Below are 25,219 nucleotides of genomic sequence, written 5' to 3'. Positions count from 1 at the left end.
CAGTATCCAACTGCATATTCCAGTTTGTTGACATTTGTTCAACTTTCTGTTGTATCGTTTAAATCCTCGTCTTGCAGAATAGCATAAGGCTACAACATAAAACTTATTTTACAGTCATATGGTGCCTTGTAAGGATATACCCCCTCAAAGCAAAAAACTATATATTAAAAGAAAAATTACAGCAACAGAAAAAAAGTTAGATGCAGTCAAACTTCTTTTAATAAATAAAGTACAATAGTGATCAAATCTGTAACGGTTTGTGTTACCTATTGAAACAGACTCAGTTCTGAGTGTCTTTCAATTCATTGAAGTTATTCAGTGAAAATATAAGAAGAAAATCTGTATATTTTCCCAGTAAATTCATTTATTGTGATGTGGGACAACAATTACAAACCTTTCTGTGCAAGTATAACTGTCACTGCATTTTGCTAGCAACACTCAAACATCTTTCCTCACTGATGTACAAAACAAAACTTTTTCCTCCTCTGCTGTAGCCTGAAGGCATCAAAAGTAATAGTTATTTAATGAATGCTCTTTGTGAACGATGTGCAGTTCATATTTGCAAACTGTGCATTAAGGCTGTGATAGCAATGGCATAGGTCCCAAAGAAAATTAATTTTTCACAAAGCATTTTGTGATCAAAGCAACTCATATGGCCCTCTGAAGGGAAAATATAAATCATATTTACAGATATAGCAGTAACGGTCGATGAACGTTTGCCATAAACATTCAGTTAATGTACAAACTGATTCTCCATCACAACATTTCAGCATCAGAACAACAGAAGCACTTGTGGCATCATAAATTAAGAATTTCCTGCACATCATCCAATCAGAATGTTTGATTTGTTCTAATATTAATGTATATGCAATACAATATTCAATTGTGTTTTTATTGCTAGAACATGAAATCTAAATCAAACAAAATATTCTCCCATAACCTGGCATGTGACAAGAATCGAGAACTGAACTTAGAAGATTCAAGTGAGAAACTTTCAGTGTTGCATGAAAAATATCTACAATCATCAGAAAGGTATGTGAGAAAGGGAGTGGGGTCAGTGGACGCAGTAAAAGTGAACAATCCATGAGTAAAAACAAATACATTCAGCTGCAGTCACTAAAGGAAATCTACCCATGAATAAAGGTAACTGAGGACCTTTACCATTCCTTTGAAAAACTAACAACAACCACAATGGTTACAAACTGAATGGGGAAAAAAATCAAAACCCTGAAAGAAATGAGAGAATATAAACACTAATTTAAAATGAAGTTCATGAATCTCACAATTCAGGCCAAATAATAACAAACATCTATGGACTGGATTCTTTCAGGAGAAATGCAAGTACTGGTTATAAAAAAGGTTCAATTCCCTTGGTGAATTAAAAACGGGCTTGCATATCAAGGCTGTGTTTCGCATGCAAGACTATTTGTAAGATCGTAATCTCAGTGATTTTTTTTTTTTTTTTTTTTTTTTTTTAAATGATCCAAATTCACACATTTCATTCAGTCTTATCCAATATGTACTTGAATAGCTATTTCTGTAACAGCATAAATGGGATTCTAAGTAACATCTTACACCAACAGCAAGTCTTCTTGGATCTTCCTGAAATCTTCTGGAAACTTGCAGTTAGTTTCCAACAGTGTCCACGGGTAAGAAATGACTAAAGTGGTCCTCCTAAGCTCTACAAACCCTTCTCTTCTGTCTTCCACCAACTCCAATCCAGTCATCACAAACAAGGAAAAGAGGGCTGAAAATAAGAGCCTGTCAAGTTTCATAAAACACATTCTTCACATTTGTTTCTATCTGTGGCGATTCATTACTGGATGTCTTCCACATAGTTAGCAGGATAGAGGCCCGTTTGTCCATCCTTGAGCCTGCCTTTGCACCAGCCCTGATCATCTTCTTCACCTATTTTGGTAAATTCATCACCTGGAAATGGGGAGAGAGAAATCTTAATCAATCTTAATCTACGTACATATACAGAAGTCATTTTAATTTTAAAGGTTAAAAAAAGGGGGGAAAAAAAGAAAAGAAAAAAAGAATCAAGTCAGTTTACAGCATCAGCGTCAAATATGCAGCTAAATTTTTTTGAGCAGAACCAAGGTCACCAGAACGCAATCTAATAATGGGGATGCAACTTTAGGATGTGGTTAAACAGAGTTGCATCATGGAAGTATGCATCTCCAGCAACTATATCAATATGGACTCAAATCTTTTAGGGCCCTTTCTAGCACCTTGTTGAATCAATGCCATGAAGAATTAAGGCAGCCCTGAAGACAAAGGGAGGTTCAACTCTAAGATGTACCCTAAGGTCATAGGTGTACATTACTGAAATCATGATCTCCTTCACAAATGATTGCTTGAGGCCAAACTGACCCCTTTTAGTCATGTACCTGCTTTGAAGCTCAGCTCATCCTGCTCCTGTCCCTCATAGTCGTAGAGAGCTTTGACAGGCACAGATACAACAGGAGAGGCCGGCTCTTCCTCGAATGGATTACCCTCACCATTGGTGGAGAAAGGGTTACCACCTGTGTCCTCATCCGACCAGTCTGGAGTCTTCTCCGTACTGCTTGCACTGGACAGACAGACCAACCACATAGTAAAACCCTGGTATTTTGCCTCACAAGTCAAAGAAAAACCGTCAAGGCAGGTGGAAAGAGTTTGGTTAGGGCAAAAAAAGAAAAAAAGAAAAAAAAAAAAAAAGGGGGGGGGGGGGGGCATAAAACAAATACAGTACAGTGGAAACCCAAAAGCATAAAATAGGCATCTCCAAATGCAGGGAAAAACAAAAAACAAAAAAACTCCTTTTGGGCCAGTCTAAACAACTGCAAGACTAAAAAGCAAGCATTTGGTTGACGCAGGATAAATGATTTCAAAATTGCTTATATGCCACTGACAACAAGAACTTGAAGTCTATGGAGACGAGAGAGAAATAATAGGGGGCAAAGCAAAAAAAAAAAAAAAAAAAAAAAAAAAAAAAAAAAAAAAAAAACCCCATCAACGCGACATGTAAGAAAAACAAAAACCGAAGCACAACAAGATGAAGCAAGACAAATCACAATTGTCAACGCATGATTGGAGTTTAACTCTGACCAGGAGAGGGAGCCACCTAAACATCAGAAGGAACTTGGCAGGCAAAGCTGAAAAAAAACAAAACCAACAAGAATAATTTACAGTCAGACCAGTTTATGGTTTCAAGGCTATTTTTGGATCCCTCCACCCATTAGGTACAACTGTTATTCAAATGAATAAAAGTTGATACACAAAACTTACTCATTTTGTTTTAAAGAGCCTTTAAATTATCAGCTGGCACAAAAAAAAAAAAAAAAAAAAAAAAAAGGAAACAAAGACCAATTTCAAATATCCAGATCTGACTGTAAGGGAGAAACAATGCATTTCCACAGCAGAAGCATGCGCCTCCATGCGCATACACTTAACGTTCTGCAAGACATGAAACTGTTAGGGATGAAGAAAAGACACAGGCTTTGTGTGCAATGCCATTCAATGACCATGCAGAGCCACAACATGACACCTGAGGAAGGAGAGAATAAAAAGTAGTGGGAAGAAACCAAGAAAAGGAAAATGCACGAGACGCGACACCAACGACGCTCCACATAGCAAAGGTAGAAACAGAAAATGCTGCAGGTGAGCGTTTCCGGTTCACCAACGTTTTTATTTCCTCTTTATTCACAACGGTGTTGTTGACTGTGATCTCCTGCTCCACGGCAGTCTCCCCCACTTCATCGTCATCTTCGTCAAACGGGTTCGTGCCCGCAGGTGCAGCTTTTGGTACAGTCAGGCTGACAACATGGGACACAGTGAGAGATTGTTGACAAGCATGCATACAGAGTCACACCTGGGATTTAAAAAAAAAACCCAAGTTATGCATAACAGGAAGCAGAAGAAGATTGGATCATTGACCCATTCGATATTTTAGTCCAAAAGGAAACTAAAGGGCTATTGCTCTGATGGACTGACAGCCTATCCATGGTGTACCGAGCTTCTCGCTCAGCGACAGCTGGGATGGGATTTAAGTTCATAAGCATGTAAGAAAATGGTTGGGCAAATGAACATGTGTCCAGTGAGGTAACAACTTGAAGTTCATCAGCACATCACACAAGTTAAAGTTGTCCTATCAGCCTTTCACTAAACCCCTCAACCCAACAGTGAGAATCCAAACAAAACAAAGCTGGTCTTGCACAACATCATGGATTTCCCAGCAGGTTCCAGTAGTGTGCATGTAACTATAATGAGCTCTTACAGTCAGACTCGAATCTTTTACGCCATTCTCTGGATTGAAATGAGTTTAGACATCAGTTTAAGTATCCAACCCCAAACAAGGCCAGGCATAGTCAAAGACCGTCTAATGAAGTAAATATTCAAAACTGAGTTAGACAAAAGTCATTGAGCAAAGAGTTGTACAGAAGACTGTGCAAAGTCCCTCCAACAATGTGGGCTTTACTCTATTTTTAAAAAGATGGGAAAATACTGACAGCACTCAAGAAGCAACTTTTTCTGTAAGACTTCCCATCACTGAATCATGTTTTCCACCATCTTAAAAAAAAAAAAAAAAAAAAAAAAAATGATACGCTTGTGCACCTGCTTTTTCAGCAGGGCCGTCTGACGGTTTTCCCGTCATGGGCTACATTTTCTAAAGCCTGATAATAGAGTGTATGAGTCTAGATGAAACACAGGCAAGCTCAAAAGGTTATTTTAGAATTTAATCAGGTCATAGAATTAGTCAGCTGAAGGTTAGAGATTTCTGCCTCTGTTGCACATTTAGCAACAGCAAGAGAGGTGGGGCTATAACTGTAGGTTTAAGGACAGCTGGAAGACCCAGTAATTTTCATATTTATATGAAAGAGTGACATCAACAAAGCATGAAACTAAACAGACAGAAAGAGCATTCTAGTGAGACTTGTTTTTCACTAATAAGTGCTGCATGTCATAATTATCACAAAGCTATCAAAAACATCAGTGAGCCCCTCCCTGAGCCCTTAATTGCCAGCTGTGGGTTGTTTAGGTGTAAAAACCCTGTGAAGAAGTCACATGAGGGTTGTTTACTTCCTATTATTGTGATTGTGTTTCAAGGAGCAAAAAACCAGAAGAAGGCCTGTATCAGAGGAAACAAGACTCCTACTCCCTGTTTATAGAAACATTTACAGAAGCAGTTATCAGTTGGCCCCAAGTACAGAAATGTGAACGCCTTTGTTTGCATAGTCATGCTATGCTCTCCGAGTTAAGCCTGTGGCATTATTACAGCAAACACTTCTGCAGTGGGAGTCTGGTACAGTGTAACTTAGCTGACTGAAACCATCCAAAGTTGACCTCATAATCATGAATTAAAAGACTTGACATTGCTCTAAGCAAGCTCTAAGAGTTTTAAAATCGGTTTGATTCATGTCTGACACTTCAAATCAAGGACAAAGAGGAAAAAAAAAAAAAACAAAAAAAACAAAAAACCCAACAACAAAGGGAAAGAAAAGACAAATCTGACACCGACTCAAAAACAAGTTTCACCATTATCCAAGTTGTGACTACAGATAGGGATCAGACTTGAAACAAGTACCCATACTCACTGATGTTCAAAAAGAACCAACAATAAGCAGCATATACGGGGGAGTGGCAGCAAGTGCAATGGTAGTGGTCAGAGGCCAAATACTTTCCATGCTTGGCATTCCCTCAATCGGCTCCTCTACACACTCCTCCACAAGTTTTAAATGCACACATCTTCCTGCTTGTTAAGAGCAGACAGCAGGTGTTTGCACATTAAATTGAGAGATTACAAAGCTACAAAGGAATGTGAAGAGTTGAGGCCTCCCAAAACACACAGGCCCATAAAAACCAAACACACACACACACACACTTTAACCAAGTTTTTATAGAGCGTATCTAAATTAGTCTTTTGTCATCATTTCCATGACTTGTCAAGTCCACAGTACTGTTGCCACGACACAGTTAACAGATGTCTGGGGACAACTACATTCCCATCTTATCGCTTTAGAAAGACTCCTTCATGTTATTAAAAACCGCCAGCCATTTAACTTTGATAGAAGCCTTAAATCCCTTATGTATTTTATTAGATCAATGGAGGATTAACTCACTTACTATAAACTGAAAGAGGGTTTGTGTCGATATTTTGCTTAAATCTTAAAATGAGTCTGTTAATTACAGTATTAGTTGACATAACATCTTAGCCCACTTGCTTTAAGTACAGATGTCCGATTAATCGACCCTTTTTTCAACTTGTCACTACCAATATGAATGCCTATAAAGCATGTGCGTGGGTTGTATTTTCACAGTACTTTTGGCATGCTTTCAGGTATGCACCAGCAGACTTAGTCTCTTGACGATAACTTTATCCCAACAATCTGTATCAAAATGTTTACTGTTGCCATGGGGACGGCTGCACAACTGAACATCATTCCTGGAGCTTCCCTCATGCAAAGTTTACAGCCATTCCTTAAGAGTAGGATGCCATGCACAGGGTGCAGCAGCATCTTTGATGTGGTGAGTTTGGATAGATGTGTGTATTAAATCAGATGTTCTATTCTCTGCATGTTTGACAAAGACAGTGAACCAATGAGTTATCAGACATCTACCTGTTGCTGGTTTTGGCAGGCTGAACAGGCTGGTCTGACCCAGCTGGACTAATGCCCGTCAATGTGATGCCCTCTGATGGCTTCTTCTTTTCTCGTCTGCTCAAGGTTCGGTTGAGGTCTATGGACCATTCCTGTTACACATTTAAAAAAATTACGTATTAAAAATTAACCGTACAACTGTGCCAAACTTAGCCAAGTGAAAAGCGTGAATCAACAAGCCCATCAGCTAGTACAGGGAGAACTTAAGCACAGCATCTTAAACACACAGCCCCAGAGTCCCTGATCAGTTCAGCGTTTCTCAAGCTGATCCACTAATTCTCAATTTTAAAACTGTGCATACATGTCTGTTTATATTTGAGTGTGTCAAGGATATACAGACATATGCAGCATCCATAGCCCATTGAAAGAAACATCACCAACAAATTTTCCCCCTCAACCAAAGAGGAAGGTTATTACATAATTTTATTCTTCCTTAAAATGGATGCAAGCATAACCTCAGAGCTCCAATTGTTTCTCTAACCCCTCTGATTTATAACTTAAAACCAAAGTCTTCCATGACACAGTATCATGTGACACTGCAGAGTTCACATGAACTGCAGGAATGCCTCAGAGGCTGAAATGACGGGTCAGAGTCCAAAAGTTAGAAAGACGAAAGATAAATTACAGCAATTCTGATATCGAGGAAAAGTAAATGTCAGGAAGCTTGAACCTTTGACTGGCACTGATAGTATTCATATATTGTCTGCATATACCACATGAAGTTTTGTCTCAGTTAAGTTTCACTAAGGCAACTTGAGTCAAAGGCACACACAGAATGAGAGAGGGTTAGTGGGAATAAATAGTCTCCCTGTGGCTGCTGTGAGAGAATAGCCCTCATGCAGAACTCACTACAGTGGACCATCTCTTAGAGGGACGATGACGAGACCATTCCAAATTCTGTCAAATATGCGGAAAGGAAAGCAGGGGTACAACAGGTTTAATGCAGATAACACTATGTAATCCTAAACCATGTTGCTGAAACAGTTGCATAAACAAAAAAAAAAAAAAAAATCTCCATCTTGCAGGGAAATGAAGACAGTGATGTTTTATTCAGTTTACTTAAATGTGCCATGGATAGCAGTTCTCAGTTGTGTAGAATTTAATCTAAGGGGAGATATATTCCTCTTTAACCCCCCCCCCCCCCCAAAAAAAGACAAAAAACAAAAACCAACAACCTAAACTTCCAAAAATAAGCACTAGTCAGACAGAAAGTGGAAGAAGTTGGCTCACGGGAACAACTATGCCTGCAAGAGTATTCAAAAACACTAAATTGTATCAGTGGAAGCGCATGCAGCTTTACCCGCAGACAGATCTACTTCCACCTCTGGTGTCTCAATGCCAAGAGTGACAGAAGGCTATAACTCCTGCTTGGGCCAAATGCTTTACTTCCCTTGAAACTTTTTCATTCAGATGTTTTCCCCATTTCTGACCTGTGGTGCTTACAGCTGCACCTCAAGAGTACCCGCAGCTCTTAAGATACGCTTCCTAAAGTACTTTAATTCATTCTTAAATTACCCTACTGAATAATATATATATAACAGCTATTAGTGTATATCATCATCTCATCAAGTCTGGAACAACAACCCACTCTTCAGAGTGACACGAGTCAAACAGAGCATCCGGTTCAGATGTAAAAACTATTTGGAAACCTCTAGCAATTGCTCTCAGAGCTCAACCCTTCCCCTAGCCGATTTACACTCATGCATTAAATAAGTGTGGTCTTTAGTACATTACCTCAAACTGGGGCCAGTTCATTGGCATTCCAGGACCATGATTGGACCGGAACCATTTTAGGTCCTCTTCAGGATCGGTGCCAGAGATTGTGTCGTCCAGTGTGTGGTAAACTCCCTGATATCTACAATGACAAAGGGCAAGGGATACACTTAAAGTGCAACTATTCAAAGCTCCAACTTCTCCCACATCTGTGTCTTTCTGAAAGGGATGTTATGTCATTTCTGACCTGTGATTGGTTGAGAGGTCCAGGTGCTGCTTAACCTCCAGCAGCACCTCTTTGAAAAATTGAATGCGCTTGTCTTCAAACTGCTGGCACTGCTCGAACACTTGCTCCATGTTTTCCATGTACTGAGGGGTCAATTTGTTCAGCTCCTCGATGGATTTCTCATAACGTTCTTTAGTCTGAAAGGTAAGAAGGGAAGAAATGATAAATCACATTTAACAAACAAAAACTCACGCAGATTCCCACATTCAGCTAAGGGGGGGGGGGGGCGACAAAACAAAATGTCTTCCCAGTTACAAGCCTCCCTCTTAGTCTCTTGCCACAGGAAACTGTACCTTCTGGACCTCTTGCTGACACTTTTCCACCTTTTCCTGGAGTTTCTTTTGGGCTTCAGGGTTATTGTTGCTCTCGAGTTTGCTGTTAGTCTCCCTGCTGGCTGCAAGCTTCTCTTCTTTACAAGCAGTGTGGTAGGCCTTCTTCAAAGTCTCTACCTGCAGGTTTGATGGTTAAAGTAAAATTAAGGAAATGACACAGTGTGAGGAAGTGTGGAAAGAATTGTTAACACTGGTATCTGAAGATATAACCACCTCTTTACCCAGCCTTAATTTGTGTGAAAACTTTCAGTGAAGTATGTAAGCAAACAACATTTGTTATGCTTTCCAAAATGTTCAAGTGGCTGCCTTCACATTTATGTGAAACTGATGACCGCACTTGTTCACCGAAAAAGCTGAACTTTTTAATGTCATTTGTAATCATTACGCTAGATGGCTCAAAACAACAAGAGCCAGCCCTAATTTTTAAGTTATAACAGACATTTGTGTGTTTTCCCTTTTCTGAATAGAAAAAAAAATATTTAATGTCCACAAAAACAAAACAAGAAGGCTCGGGCCTATGAATAAAATACTTCATAGTCAGTTTAGAAGGCAGGTCCGATACTGACACAATACCCACTTCCCCCATGTCAGCTAGCCAGTTAATTACCCCCATTTTCTCTCTGCCATTCATCGCTTGTCCTTGCCCATCTGGTCAATCAATAAATCTCCATCACAAAACAGTTTTGCTCAATGACAGGCCAGGATGTCACCATCCCCTGTGACATCATACTCACAGGAAGTAGTGGGAGCCTGAAGGTTGCAACATGCCCGGTCATAAATATGCCCAGGAAGAAGGGGGGGTAAGGTTCCAACAAGTAAACAGGCTAAAATAAAAGTAGCAGTAGGAAATACATAGACCTCATTTTCAACCAAAGGAGTCTCCCTCTGTGCCCTCACCATTTCCTTTCCTATGCCTGGCAGTAACCTTCAAAATCAACACTAACCAGATACAACTGTGCTTGTGCTCTGGTGTTGTTTAAGACATTGTTTGCTCTTCTTTCCATGACTACCACTGAGTCAGTAAAATGCATTCATGAGAACTGAGGGGTAAAATTTATAGCTGTGATCAGCAAGATGATAAATGACTTCCTTGCTTTAGATAAGATGGCAAAACTGGAAAGCTTGCTAAGCACCAAACAGTTTATCAACATGTGCTAACTGTATCAGAATTGTGCAGCCAAAGTCCTGAAACAGACAAAAGGACTCGCTCGATTTTATCAACTGAATTTTAAGACAACAAAATCCACCGAGTGCATTTCATTTTTGACCCACAGACCATAGAAGGTGAATGACATTAACAAATTAAAGTGAAAATGAGCAAAATAATAGCCATCACTTTAAGTTGAGAAATTTTACTCTGCCCTATCCAACTTCAAAGAGGCACAATTGAATAAACTACCAGAGGGATACCGCTGAATGCCATATGAGTCATAAGAAAGACTGTCCTTCCTCAGCAACAAAGGTGTGTTAACACCCTGTTTTTGGTCATCTGACATGCAACCATGGTTGCATATAAAAACCAAAAAGTTAAAAATGAACTTCACAAGAGAAATGACGTTCTCTGACTGCTGAGATCATCTTGTGATAAATATAGCAGTTTTTAAAATTGAGTAATTAAGTACTTCCACCTCTTGAGATAGTCACCCTTAAAATTTCCTTTTTGTGACATTCCTTGTTTGGTAGCTTGTTAGCCTGTCTTTTCAGGCTACAGACCATACAACCAGAGGATGAAATTTAAAATGAGAACAAAGTGATGTTTGTGCCAGACTAAAATTTGTAAAGCCCAATTTTGATTTGCAATCCTCAAATGTGAAGCCTTACCTAAATGTTTAGTTCTAGAGTAAAGCTGACGCTGCTCATGATTTATTAAAGCTAAACTACATTTTTCCTAACTCACATCAAATGTCCTGAGCTCATGAGAAGTTTGAAATTCACACCTCTTTGAGTTTCTTGGCCCAGGGTTTTTGAGCCTTGCGGAAGCCATCTTCAGTCTCTTTAGTCTCTTTGAAGCCACCGATCATCTGTTTGTGGAAGGACTCTCTCTGCCAGTTCTTCAGCTTCTCATAGTCTTCTCCCATCAATGCTGCTTTCACCTCCATGTGAAGCTCGCTCACCTTCTCTGCCTCAGTACACAGAGCAGCCCACGCTCGCTCCAGCGTGCCATATTGAGGTCCTGACGGCAGAGTTATTGAGAAAATTCACGCTTCGATTCAACTTGAGCTCAAATTTCCCATTGTTGATGATGAATCAGCACATTGTTCTGGGTGATAAATATATTAGAAAGATTAAGATGCTACAATAATTATAATTTATTGTAGGTTTTTCACCCAAAGAGCCTTTAGGCAACCGAACCGGCACAGTATAAACTACACTCAATTTACTTAAGACAAAGCAAAATCTTTATGTATATAAAAAAAAAATTAACTATGTACAATTTAATCTTACCTTTCTCTACAAGTTGCCGCCAGCGCTTCCCCCATTCTGTGAGCTGCTGTGCGTAGGCCTTTTCAATACGCGCCCGCTCATGAATGCAGTTCATGAGATCTGTGCAGAGCCGACTACCATCGTCTATCCGTTTCACGGTGCGCTTGTAGTTTCCAACCTGCAAACCAGAAAATAAAACTTGATGGATATACAGAAAGAAAGAAAAAACCCACACAAACTACAGTGCTTGTTTTCTATTAAAGGGCTTTCTTTTGGAGAGCAGTTACACCCCTCCCAAGAATGATTTAGAGCATAATTATATTATAATTGATCCTCAATCGTTTGCTTGAGTTGAGCCATTTAAAAAAAAAAAAAAAAAAAAAAAAAAGTGTAAATAACCAAGTTACAAACTGTAGAACAGAGGAAAGATTTAATGCATCTCACCTCCCAGAAGCTGTCACTGGAGACATCAATCATGGAGTCATCATAGGTGCCTGACATGGCTGCTGCCCAAAGCTACACTTAGTGTGTGGGTCCTAGAGAAAACACATGCAAAAATTAAAAGTCAGAATATCCATGTTATGAGCACAAACCACACTCCATTTAAAAAGGTCCAAGGCTTTTTACAATCAGTCTAGTTCACATGTTATTACAGTAACTTTCTGTTTCACAAATGTGTGGGGGGGAGACAAGCTGATGTTCATAAACCAAAAGGAGGAAGGGAAACATTTTAAACACTCAAATTTGTCTTCCCTCCATGCATTACAAAACCACCAAGAAAACAGCATTTAGTCAACATCACTGTTCTGTCACAAAATTCCACAGAGACTACAGCTGTGTTCAGACGCAGATAAGATGTGAAAGATAAAAGGTTCAGAAGAGCAGTTCAGACAAATGCAGAGTGTGTGATCTGGTTCGATAATCTTGGCCAGCAGGTGGGTCCCCCACGCCCCCACCAGCACATATGACAAGTTGAAACCACAGCGGCTACTCACAGAACACTGAGTCTCTATTATCGCAGAAAAAGAAACCATCAAGAGGCGCACAGCGGGCAGCTTCCGTTTCCTCCAGACTAGTACGACAGTCTTTGCTCTGTTACTCCTTGAGTCCTCGCATCCAGCATTTCAAACTCAAAAGCCTCAAAAAACAGGCAGTTTATTCTTCCCTTCACTCCTCTCTGCTAAATTTCCCACTCCTCTCCTTCCTCTCATCCTCATCAACTTGGAGGCCCTTTTCATTCTAGTATCTCATATACATTTTCAGATCAGAGTTGAATCTAACCGATGTCAGCTGACAGTTTGCAAGTATCAACAGGATGCAAATGTTTCTCAAATGGGCACTTCAAAGTGTATTTGAACTTTCACCCAGCAAATTCTGTGCTCAGCTACACTTAGAGCAGAAGTAATTTGAAGTTTTTAATAATGCTCAGATGCTGAGGTAGTAAAGTCAAATGTGGCTTCAATAAAAACATAGCAAATTAAAGCGTTCATGTTCTACCTCTATTTTTTTTAAGATCTGTAACTTAAAAAACAAAACTACACACTTTTAGATGCATTCACACCCACAGTGAGTTTAGCAGTTTTATCAAAGTCTTGTAAAACTCCTCCAGTAGTCACTTTTACTTTAAAAAAAATAAATAAATAAAAAAAAAATAAAAATCAACTTATAAATCTAACAATTCTCACCCCCAATTGAGAGCTGTCCACTTCCGACTGGATCACACAAGATTCAAGTTAGTGCCAAGTATGAACACACTGGGCCCCTTTCAGCTGTGCGAGACAGTGAGAAGATGAGGCCCACTGCTCTGTGGGTCTGTTCATCAATGGTCAGTGGCCCATGGCCTCCAGGGCAGGACTTGGACAGAGGGTAGTATTGTGGTGTCCACAGGCCAGGGAGGCAAATGAACAATTTTCTCTTAAACTGTGAAGTTATGTCGGTCTAACAGCCAATACACACACTCAGAAGAAACTATGCAACAACAGATGGTGTGCCACCATTTCTATACATTTTTTCTTTTTAAGAAAAAAAAAAAAAGAAGGGGTGAACTTTAATTTTCTCATAAATGACAGCTTTAATAAGCTGTAGTTGTGGAGCATTTTGTCTGCATCAAAAAGTTAGTCCAGTTATAACACCATTCCTGACTCAGTTTATTGTTGTTAAACGGGTTACTTCTCTAAATAAGAGCACCATTTCAATTTCATTATTTGTGCATGTAAGCTACACACTATATAGAGAATCAGAGAAAACAACAATACTGAGTCAAAAATGAGCAAAATGGGTCCCTTTTAAGTTAACAAACACCACACACCCTGTTCAGTCATCATACACTTTTGAACCAATGATGGGTGGAGAAGGGGAACTAACCTTGAGCTCTAACATAACAGACTTGACTGATTAGACGTGACCGTATAGTGCAAAATTCACAATTTTCTTTGTAGACCATCCTTCATAAGAAATCATGTAAGAGGTATAGATGATCAAAATCTCAAAAGAGACAAGCCAGAAGAGTGTAAATGAGCATGTGATCATTAAACTTCAAACAGATACCTCTTCATAACAAAATTAATTAGAGCCAATTTCCAAGAATTAAAGGGCATGTGCAATCCTGTTGTCCTATCCCTCCTACCAGCCGTTTCAAACAGTGGACTACACAACACAAGCTACTTGTGTGGGTGACAGGAAGAGAAAAAAAAAAAACAAAAAAAACCGCCCAAACAAAAACAAAGGTGATGTCAAGGGGCAAGGATATTTGAAACCAGCAAGAAAATTCAACAGAAACCTCTAATAACATAATGACCTAATATGAGTAAACCAATAACAACCGTAGTAATACACATACACATTTCTGTTTTGCTACTCATGGGAGGGGATGAAACTGAGAATATGACTTTGCCTTTACAAGATACATAAACATCAACATTTTGAGATGTGTTCATGTGCTTGGGGATATGAAAACTCAGTTTAAACTACATACTTATATTCTCAGGATACAAATATGTTTGAGCTAGGGCTGCTCGATTATGGCAAAAATGATAATCACGATTATTTTCACTGAAATTGAGATCACGATTATTTGACGATATTTATTTCGTCCGCCAGAGCTTATATTATTTTTTTTACATGCTGTAGTGCCATTTGTGGGAGCATTTCAAGTTGCTATACATCAATACAACTGTTATAGCCCATATTTTAAAAATGTGTATGCATTAAGTCCATAGTAACTACATTAATTGCAAAAAAGTGCAATAAACTACAAAAAAATTGAAAATCGTTTTTACATATATTTCTACTTGGAGAAATTTAAGAGGTTTATCCCTCAAAACTTTAAATACAAAAAGTTGCAAAAAATAGTTTACAACAACAACAGGAAATTTATTTTGAGTGTCTTCATAGTTTTATTTTTGGAGATACAGCAATTTTTATATACTGCAGGAAAAACAAAAAAAAACAATCCTATGATGCAAATTTGCAAAGAATGTGCATGTGCATCAAAATAAACTATTTCCAGCAGTGCAATTCGAGTTCTAAGGCCTACAAGTAAAAAACTACATTTTCCGCAAAAACGACGTCACTTGCGATAGTTCGCGTTGACGTCTTGTTCAATGTGGGAAGTTCATGATCGGATCGGCAAAGCGTGTTTCTGGAATATTATGTTTTTGTTCCTGCAAGCTCTTTTTATGCAATTTTTGCAAAGCTATATGTGGAAGGAAACCGTGACCGAGGACAAGCTGATGGCATAAGAAGTACGTACAACTCCTCTGGTTTCATATGGAAAAAAATTTATTGTGCTAGCTTAGCGTTCAGGTTCTACAGGGATTTAAAAATAGTTACACAAAACGAGCATGCTGCTCTGACCGGCTTTAAAGGTTTAACAATAACAATGTATTGAATAATGACTTTAAAAAAATAATATAAAATAGTGTGCAAATACTGATAACAGTGCAAATGTTTGCAATATAAGAAATAAATGAAAAATGTGAACTTTGCAGTGTTGCTCTGTGGTGCAGCTACGACACCATAGCAAAGTTTACACACTGTGTCTACTTGATCCACGTCTGACTCCGCGAAGCCATAATGTTTCCACACCACTTAAGTTTTTTTTTTTTACCTCTCTTTTCAACCAACGGCAGTCCACTCCTCTCCAAATAACTTCTGCTTAGCTTTCCGAGCTTCCCTCGGGTCCTCTTGTTGTGACGCGTGTTCGAAATGCAGAGCAGTGCGCTTGATTTGCCACATGGAGCAGCGCGAGAGTAAAGCATGAGGGAGGGGCTAATAATCGGCTCAGTCATTTTTAATGATCGTTGAAAGCCCAGATGTAATCGTGATTAAAATTCGATTAATTGAGCAGCCCTAGTTTGAGCAGGTGATTGTTCTAGTAGCTACATTCAAAATAAACAAGGATGAATAGGACAATCTGTTACACACTTAAAAGAAACTTAAATCGCCACAAAGACTGAATTCCTATATAGGAAAACCTCTGCACACCCTTGGCTCTGAAGGACATTGTGTGGACTGTGCTAAACAATTGAACACAGCTTGAGCCAGAACTGTAAACAATGGTGTTGACTAAGCTGGGGTCTGAAGTCCACTCAGTCTGTCACTGTAGGAGAACGCTGGAAATTTCAACACTATGCTGCTATGCCCAAGCAAAAAAACAACAACACTTAAATATGCGGAAACTAAAGTCGAGAGTGTTTATCGTTTAAATTTGAATTGAATAAAAATGACAAGTGTCTTTCTAAATGTATGATTTAATCAAGACTATAGACTGCCTTAGATTACAGGCTTAGAAATTGCATAATCACTGAAGTCTGATAAGTGTATGTACTAACCACAGTGGAATTTAATTGCTGACAATAGCCTTAAGATAGAAGTGAACAAATACATTCCTCAGTGCCTGACTGAGCCATGGCATGTTAAGTAAATTCCCACACTGTCACTACTCGAACCCATTTTGCAAAAAACACACCAAAGAGCTGTTCTACGAATTGAGTTCAACACAGCCAGGCTTTCTTCGAGTTAGCTGGACTGACAAAACCCCAAACAGATAACAGTATCTTGATAGCGGTTATCAACTTTCTTTGCCAACCCTGGCTCTCCAAGTGCCCACATGAAAGGGTGAGTTTGACACATCATTTCCCTTTTTTGCCACATCAAAGACTCAAGTTCTACACTGAACGATACTGCATACTTCCAAAGAAAGGGGCAAATATACCAACACAGAAGATGCTGCATAAAATCAAGAATCTTTGAATGGAGAAAAAAAATAAATAAAAAAATAAAAATTCCAGCATCGTTTTTCCAGGTTCAAAGAACTCTCTGGTGCGTGTTTATGTACACAAGTAGATAACTAGGGCAATAAGTCTTTAACTTTAATTGAAATCTATGCATTGTCTTTTTTGGGCTATTTGTTAAAGAAAATTTATTTTATGCTTGAGTAAAGCAAGTCCCATCATAATGAAAATATAATCCTATTGATTTAATTTTGCTTTCAGGAAAGACCAAAACCTTGCTTGAGGATGCATTGGGAGGGTTTGGTACCAATAGTTCTGTATGCAAGAAAAACCAGGCCAATGTGATGCACAGTTTGCACTATGATAACTTTACAACAGATTCCTTTGGTGCTACAGTTTTGCAGGCTGGAGATCTTATATTAATAATCATAATTCTATAATAAGCTGAATGTTACTGAAGTCTGAGTCAGATAAAGTGGAAATTACAGCAGACTTTACACTGGAAAAGGTTATGTGGTCAGCATAGGTTGCTATGGCGCTCTTCCCAGGTTAAAACAGAACCACCTTCATTACACTGAAAGACTTGACATAACTCGCTAACCCATTAATCTTGCTTTGTAATACACTTGTCAGGCTGTCTGTTTGGAAAGTAGTATTAGTGGTTTCTTTTGTGAATGGTTTAAAAAGCAGACTCCGAATAGGGTGAGCACGACCTGATGAGGTATAGTTTACCTCTGCTTAAGTGTTGAAACAAACAGTAAAACAGGACAGGTTGAGCATATGATGTTATTGAAAATAATAATAATAAAATCATCTTCCTTAAAATCATATTGTTTTAAATAGATATGAGTAGTATAAAGCGAGCTCAAGTCTGTTCAATACTCTTATATGAATGACATTAACTTCTAAAACAGTTTACTGTTATTTTAGCTGCTGTTGTAACAGTTCTAAGGTTGTAAAGGTTCAAGGATGTATTCACAGACTACCACATATCTTTAGGCATATATGTATAATTATTAGGAGGAGGAAGAAGAAGAGGAAGAAAAAAAAAAAAAAAAAAAAAAAGACTCGTCTATTACTGTGTTCAACATTTTTAGTCTTTATTATAGATGGATTTGCTTTCCTTCATGGGGCTTTCCATGATAATCTCATTAGTTTCCAGCTGTGCTGATTTATAATTTCTCCGCATTGGGCATAACATAATGTCAAAATGTGACATTTTGTCATTATGTAGGACACAGGGATAACTGATAAATGCTGTGCATTCCCTCAAAAACAGGACATCGACCAGTGCTGATGAATGGCAAAAGATGACCATTTTATTAAAAGCACATGAACACTTACTGTAGTATGCTGGCAAGAAGTGAGAAAGCCTGAGTCACGTCTGTAAAAAGACACGAGCTCCCAGTGACTTCTGCAAATGGTGGGAAAGACTGCTAAGCAAAACACACCCTTTACCAAGGGCATATTCCTTTCCATAAGCTATCAATAGACAGACTTCTCATTGCATGTTTATGTTCCTCAGAGTGCCCTGCAGACTGTCACAGATAGTAATGAATGAAGCAGAAAAGCAGGAAACAACAGGACGTACGCACCACAGAAATGAGCACATATATACAGCCGACAGGCGCACACATGCCTAAAGCAGTCTTTATATCAGTGGTTGAGAAACATAATCAGAACACCAGATGATACAAAGCAAGTGGTTTGATGAGGATTTGTGATACGATGGCCATTTTCAGTAAAACATTTAATAGTGAAACACAGATATTGCTCCATTCATGTGACATAATCTCATTCTGCCTCCATCTAAATGCATTCAGTAATTGGAGGTATGCTGATGACTTCTGTGTCAGTTTTTGGTGCCTGACAAATACATGTTAGTCTGGATATCTGCCAGTATAAGCAAGAACCCACAACTTATAAAATGAAATGAAAAGGCACATCCACATTTGCTATATTTTTTCCTCAGATAAGATTTGCAAGAATTTTTGAATGGGCCACTAATGACTCCAGGATTGATAGATATTTAACTGCCTGCAAACTGGGCTGCCACGATTAGTCGACTAATCACGGTTACGTTGACTATCAAAATTGTCGACAACAAATGTAATAGTCGGTGCGTCGTTTAAAGCCTTGTAAGATCCTAAAAGACGCACGAGTTAGTAGGATTTAAGAGTGTAATAACGGACTGAAACAGAAGATGGCAGCATTGCATGTACAAGGATGCCAGCTGCCATTAAACCCTGAAGTAGAAGAAGCAACTCAGTTTTCGTAGCTGTGTCCAAATTCAGGCCGCATCCTTTGGAGGCCGATTACGTTACAGCAGCGTGACGAAGGCTTCCCAAATTCGAAGACGCCTCCAACTGCGTTCTTCATTTCCTCAGCGTAGCTCAACCCCCAACCCATCCCAGGAATCATAGCGCGGCCCAGCCAATTCCAGTTTCCAACAATGGCGGCAGCTACTTAGTTCTAATATTACTTTTTCTGGGTCACAAAATAAACTTTTAAGATATTTTCAGGCGAGAATGTAGCTGTGCAAATATCTGATCGGTTTATCAAGACATCACATATTTGCAAAAGTGCTCTGACGTTTTCGGAGACATCTCTTACCCACCAGCTGGCTAGCTAGCTGGGGGGTTTAAGTGGTCACTCGAGCCAGCGAGAACGCCGGACTCTCGGCAAATCGTTTTCAAACCCCCCGCGGACTTTCGCTACTCAGGTTAAACATGATATATCAGTGACTTAGGAACAAATAAAACGCTAAAAAAAAAAGCCAAACAATAACAGTTTTAAGTTATCTGAGTAAATCGGTCTTGCTGAGATTAAAGTTATAGTTTTCCCACAGCTGAATAAACGTCAAACAGAAAACTGATTAAACGGAACTGTGAGATGGTCGAGAATTTACTCCAGTGTCCTGTTATATTTTAGATAGCAAGGAGCAGACGGCTGAGTTTATTAAACTCCACTGAGACAATCTGCAAATTTTATTAAAAGTTTAATAAACTATCATCTTGTCTTTATTTTTAGTTTGCACATACCTTAAACACTTCAAGCTGTAAGCTAATGGTAGTTATACAAATCCAGACGCATGCTGGTGCAATAAGCTGTATGTTTTACGTCCAATGGATGCATGATCTTATTAGTCGACTAGTCGCAAAAAATAATCGGTGACTAGTCGACTATCAAAATAATCGTTTGTGGCAGCCTTACTGCAAACCATAAGAGGTAAAAGAACCAGGAAATTGATTAGTTGTGAAGCTATGATACTTTTTTATGTGGAGGGTAGACTAAATGTTTGAGCAACTTCAACCATTTTCATACATGACATACACAAAACAATGCAAAAAATGAAATATGTGCTGAAAGCTAATCACATGGAAGTTACTTACCAGAGCAAGGGTGATTTTTTTTTTGGTTTTGCATGTTTCCATTTTACTTTATTGTAGTACAAAGCAGCTGCAATCTCTGTGGTGGAGAGTGCAGCTGAGCTGATCTATCCCTTCAATATTGCACTTTCACTGCAGGGCATTGTTTAATACCAACTGTGCTAAAGAAGGAGGGAAAAACAAACAAACAAAAAAAAAAAAACTTGTGCACTCAGGAGTAGTAGTAGTATCCACCAAAAAATAAAAATAAATAAAATCACAGGCCATGACCTTTAATATCTATCACTCTCAGTCAACTCTGCCCTCCTTTCCTCACATGAGCTCAACAGCTGCTCTTAAAGGAATATGCCTTTCCAGAACAGCATCTGTGGCCCTTACAGACATCACTGGTAGAACTTAACTATAGTTAAGAAGCCTCAGATCTCTACACAATGAAACCGCTGGTCCGTCAACACCCAGTTAACTGTAGCCTCGACATCACTGATCAGTCCCCCTGTTGCTCAGTGGACAAGGATAAACAATGGCATTTGTTCCACAATTTCAGGCACTTTCCACTCTGTATGCCAGCAGCATGGAGAGAAACATAATGGAGGGAAATCCAGTATTACATGAAAGGGAAAGAGGAGATTGTTACATCACCACCAGGCATGTTTTCCTGTGGAAGCCCCAGTCTTGCATTATGAGCAGTATGCAAAGTCTTCAGCAAAGTAGGGCTGCCACAAACAATTATTTTGATAGTCGACTAGTCACCGATTATTTTTGCAATTAGTCGACTAATCAGATCATGCATCCATTGGACGTAAAACGTACAGCTTACTGCACAAGCATTCATCTGCCCTTATAGAACTATCATTAGCTTACAGCTTTAAGTGCGTAAGGTATGTGCCAACTAAAAATAAAGACAAGATTATAGTTTAATAAATTTTAATGAAATTTACAGATTGTTTCGGTGAAGTTTAATAAACTCCATGCTATCTAAAATATAACGGGACACCGGAGTATATTCTCCAGCATCTCACACTTTTGATAATCAGTTTTCTGCTTGACATTTATTCAGCTGTGTAAAAACTATAACTTGATTTCTCAGCCAAACCGATTTACTCAGGAACAAATAAAATACTAAAAAAAGCCAAACAATAACATATGTTTAACCTGAGTAGCGACAGACGGCAGTGGGTTTGAAAACGATTTGCCGGGAGTCCGGTGTTCTCACGGGCTCTAGTGAGCCTTGCCCCCGGCTAGCTATCGAGCTAGTGGGTAACAGACGTCTCAGAAAACGTCGGAGCGCTTTTGAAAATGTGGTGTCTTGGTAAACTGAGCAGATATTTGAGGTTTACACAGTTACATTCTCGCCTAAATATACGTTAAACGTTTATTTTGTGACCCAGAAAGAATAATAAGAGTAATATTAAAACTAACTAGCTGCCGCCATTGTTGGAAACTGAGCTGGGCTGCGCTATGAATTCTGGTACACCGCTTCTTCTTCTTCTTCGGGGTTTAACGGCAGCTGGCATCCTTGTATATGCAGTGCTGCCATCTTCTGTTTCAGTCCGTTATTACACTCTTAAATCCTACTACTTATTCCTGCGTCTTTTGTGATCTTACAAAGCTTCAAATGACGCGTCGACTATTAAATCAGTCGTCTACGATTTTGATAGTTGACGTAATGGTGACTAGTCGACTAATCGTGGCAGCCCTACAGCAAAGAACCGCAAACAAGTAATCTACCAACTGTTACAAATCAATTTCTTATCCTTATTTTTGTTTATAAGTGGATTGGCATAAAAGAAGCAATACTTATTTTTTGTACTTTACATACTGTTATTAGTGTTGTTGATATAACAATATATATCGGATGACAATATAAAAACAGCTATCATTTCATTTTACGTTTGTTTCGTGGTGTCGGAAAATAAACTGTTTATGGCAATATTTTCTCATCGTTTTGATGGTCATTCTAGTGGCTATATTAATTTCTTAAACTTCTCTCTTTCTCTTATATTTTATATAACCACACTATGGATGGACAAGCATCTGTTTTTATGCGTTGTGGTTAGCAACAACGAAGGTAACACCATCACGTGTCCGCTTGTTTATGTTCCACATAAACCTTTCACAATAAAGCTCAAGATCCTGTTGAGACTTTTCAAAATAAACTGAATCACGTGAAAGAGCAGATTATTTACGGATGAGAAGTAAAACAAAAAACAAAACAAAAAAAACAAAACCTTAGACTCAAACCTTAGAGGCTTTTCCCCGCAGCACGCTGTGTAATAAATACTCACAAAAAACAAAAAAACAAAAACAAACAAAAACGGCAGCTGTTACAACTTATGTCTAAAAATTTATAATTTCATGCATCTGTTAAAACACTTGATTCCAGCTACATGACGCGCAGCTGGAAACACTTCCATAAGTCGAGCTGCCCGAGATTCACAGAATTTACAGAAAGTGTTACATTTTTGTGATTTATATCGTTATCGGGACGATAGAATTCTTATATCGGGATATGAGATTTTGGTCATATCGCACACCCCTAACTGTTATAATGGCAAATGCTCATGCAGTGGGTTGTTTTTCCTGCTTCTTCCTATACATCACGTCAGAGAGTGGATAGCACTAATACGGTAATTTCAGGCACCATCCAGGTGTTCATAGAAGCCCCAAATCTTCTGTTTCCAAGGGGAAGCTAAAGAGAAGAAGGCTGGTATAAAGGGAGACAGAAAGAACTCTTTTTTTTTAAACTGTAATAAGAAGTCCTAATCTAAAATAAATAAGGATTATGTTGAACTGAATTAGGTCTGGGCAATTAATTCAATTTAAAACTCAATTATCTACCAGTTACGAACACAATATTTACATTCACTGCTTGAGTCAAGAGGACCAAAAGAAAGCCTTCAGTCAAAAAACACCAATGTAAAAGTCCTCTTGGGCACAGATTTTATGCCCAAGTAAATGCAAATGCTACTTAGAGAAAAAATAAAGTTACTTTTCTTTAACCAACCCTGGAAAGCCCAAATATATTTGGTGGCCACCAAAACTTCTTATTTAGAGGAAAAACAGCTGCACAAAACACCCATCATGATGTCGAGGAGCACAAGAGTAAGAGACTGTGAAAACACGGGGGAGTTTGGTTATGAGATGAACTCAGTAGCATATTATTTATTTATTCTAGTTCTAGTAAAGATAGTCTCATCAAGTGTTGCAGGCCCATAGTCATTTAACTTCTTCGTGGGAATACACCAACAACAGTACCTCAAAATGCAGTGAAGTGTCCTCAGCCTGAATTGGAACACCCATTCTAAGTTTAGCTTGGTTATGTGAAGGTCCAATCATTTTGGATGTCTTCCCCCCCCCCATAAAAAAAGGAACCAGGTGCATTTTCACTACTGCTTTACCCTGACAACAAAACTACACATACAAAACACAAGGACCTCAAATCTCCGCCTTAGTATCCATCTCTAAATTCTCCTGCTACATGATGACTGATAACTTCCACTCATTCATGGTTAATGTCATGACCATTAGGTGTTTTGTTATAGTCAGTCCCCAAAGCTCTGAGCAATATAGACACAGACTGTCGGGATATGTGCAGCACAGGAGTTGAGGAGGGCAGAACTTGGCAGCCAGATGACACTGCAGCAAACTGAGCAGAGCAGATCAAGAGGGCATGTGTCAGAGCTCAGACAAACATACCAATCTATTAGTTTCCACGGAAAATGTTAAAATTATGTAATGCTGCGAGCACAGCGTGCAAGCTAGGAGGTTATCTTTACTTGCGAAACCTGCCCCGCCCTTTACCACTTCAGCTCCAAACTCGCATTACAAAAACGTGAGAACAGTTGAGGTGAAACAGCTTAAAGCAGCTGACCGACTCTGCTTTATAACAATAACATCAAATCCCACATAAATCACGGTGACATTTAGTACATTACCACTTAACTGTGCTGGCTTAAGTCTTACTACAGGTCCCCGGAATATCCAAGTTACTGCAACCGTGATAATAGTCAGTGGTGAACTAGTTCAACTTCACTTTTACAGTCCATGACACACCTGAAACCACTTTAGCGCTACCATTATCTGACCTTTCCCACGACTAAATACCGGTTCTCGTGTTTGTAAAGCCAACTTCCTTCAAGTGCGAATTAATAAAGTTAGCCCTCAGTTAGCTCCAACATTAGCGAATAAGCCACAGCCCCTTCAGTTAGTAAACGTAAGTTAGTAATAGAGCACAACATAAAAGTATCTATGTAAACTTACCTTAAACTGGTCCTATTGAGGATTTATGATCTAATGAAGCGTTACTGGTCCCAGTGGTACCAATTTACAAATCTTTTCGCCGTTTTTCTGCTCAGCAGCGGCACCATGGATCAACTGACTGAAATAGCCGTGTCAGTTATAAGCAGACGACCCTGCACATCCGGTCAAGATTTTCACAATAAGACTGCGAGGACAGGCGATGACGTATATATAACGCCAAGCAGAGTTTCACAGAGATCATAGAGCTGAAGGAGACTGCTTGAATTAAATTACACACTTTATTGAGCAAACAGCTCATGTGAGATCTTTAAAACAATTAAATAATGAAATGCATAACAAAAAAGTCCTTTTTTTGTTTTCCATAAATAATGTTTGAATTTACAGCTTTCGCTTGAAAATATTTGTGCTCATATGTTTGCAACTTTTAACAAAAACACGTTTTTTTTTGGCAAATAAAATAAGTATGTAAACAAATTTTATGGTTATAGCATATTCAAAACAAAGGTGCTATACCATAAAACACACCACAACAATACAAATAAATAATAATAAATATTAGATTTAAACAGCACACTATCATGGTATTTACATAAAATTATACAAGAGACTGTCATCCAGCCACAGTTCCAATGATCAGCCACTTCCAAAATCTTCATATAAAGTATGTCTTCAGATTAAAGAGAAACACTGCAAGTAAATCATGGTCATGGTGGTAATGTATTCTATGTTTCTCTCTCTCTCTCTCTCTCTCTCTCTCTCTCTCTCTCTCTCTCTTTCCCTCATATATGTATATGGAGGATTTTTCATTTATGTATATATTTTTTAAATGATTCACTCCAAAAATATTTTTATACAGGTTTAAAATACATTTTAATTAATGAAATGGCAAAAAGAAAAAAAAGAAAAGACACTTGGCCTTAACTGTATGTGGACCAATAGG

The 25,219-nt window shown here is 38.7% G+C and overlaps 1 protein-coding gene across 3 annotated transcripts; it reads right to left on the bottom strand.

Annotated features, from left to right (window-relative positions):
• Positions 1–201: 201 nt before the first annotated feature.
• Positions 202–24,441, bottom strand: pacsin2 (protein kinase C and casein kinase substrate in neurons 2). 3 transcript variants are annotated; one of them, XM_085437470.1, is made up of 11 exons: positions 24,280–24,441; positions 11,841–11,932; positions 11,418–11,574; positions 10,910–11,145; positions 8,934–9,089; positions 8,602–8,777; positions 8,376–8,496; positions 6,603–6,733; positions 3,669–3,800; positions 2,394–2,575; positions 202–1,929 (listed from the first exon to the last, which is right to left on the bottom strand). In XM_085437470.1, the coding sequence occupies exons 2-11, from the start codon at positions 11,895–11,897 to the stop codon at positions 1,817–1,819; spliced, it is 1,461 nt and encodes a 486-aa protein (XP_085293596.1). In that variant the 5' UTR covers positions 11,898–11,932; positions 24,280–24,441; the 3' UTR covers positions 202–1,816. The 3 variants fall into 3 exon arrangements, with proteins under 3 accessions (XP_085293596.1, XP_085293597.1, XP_085293598.1); XM_085437471.1 differs by lacking the exon at positions 24,280–24,441 and adding an exon at positions 15,505–15,591; XM_085437472.1 differs by lacking the exon at positions 3,669–3,800.
• Between the last annotated feature and the right edge of the window lie 778 nt (positions 24,442–25,219).

This window comes from Copadichromis virginalis, linkage group LG17 (assembly GCF_057382275.1).
Source record: "Copadichromis virginalis isolate Kocher_CV1m ecotype Utaka linkage group LG17, C_Virginalis_male_GT1.1, whole genome shotgun sequence".
NCBI lineage: Eukaryota > Metazoa > Chordata > Actinopteri > Cichliformes > Cichlidae > Copadichromis > Copadichromis virginalis.
The sequence above is the reverse complement of the archived record's forward strand: the minus strand, read 5'-3'. Positions and strand labels throughout refer to the sequence as shown.

Coding starts and splice junctions, on each gene's coding strand:
- pacsin2 (XM_085437470.1), bottom strand. CDS start 11,897: ATGTCAGGCACCTATGATGACTCCATGATTGATGTCTCCAGTGACAGC. Junction 8,497..8,601: donor GACCTCTCAACCAATCACAG/GTCAGAAATGAC, acceptor TTGTCATTGTAG/ATATCAGGGAGTTTACCACA. Junction 1,930..2,393: donor TGAGCTGAGCTTCAAAGCAG/GTACATGACTAA, acceptor CCCCATTTCCAG/GTGATGAATTTACCAAAATA.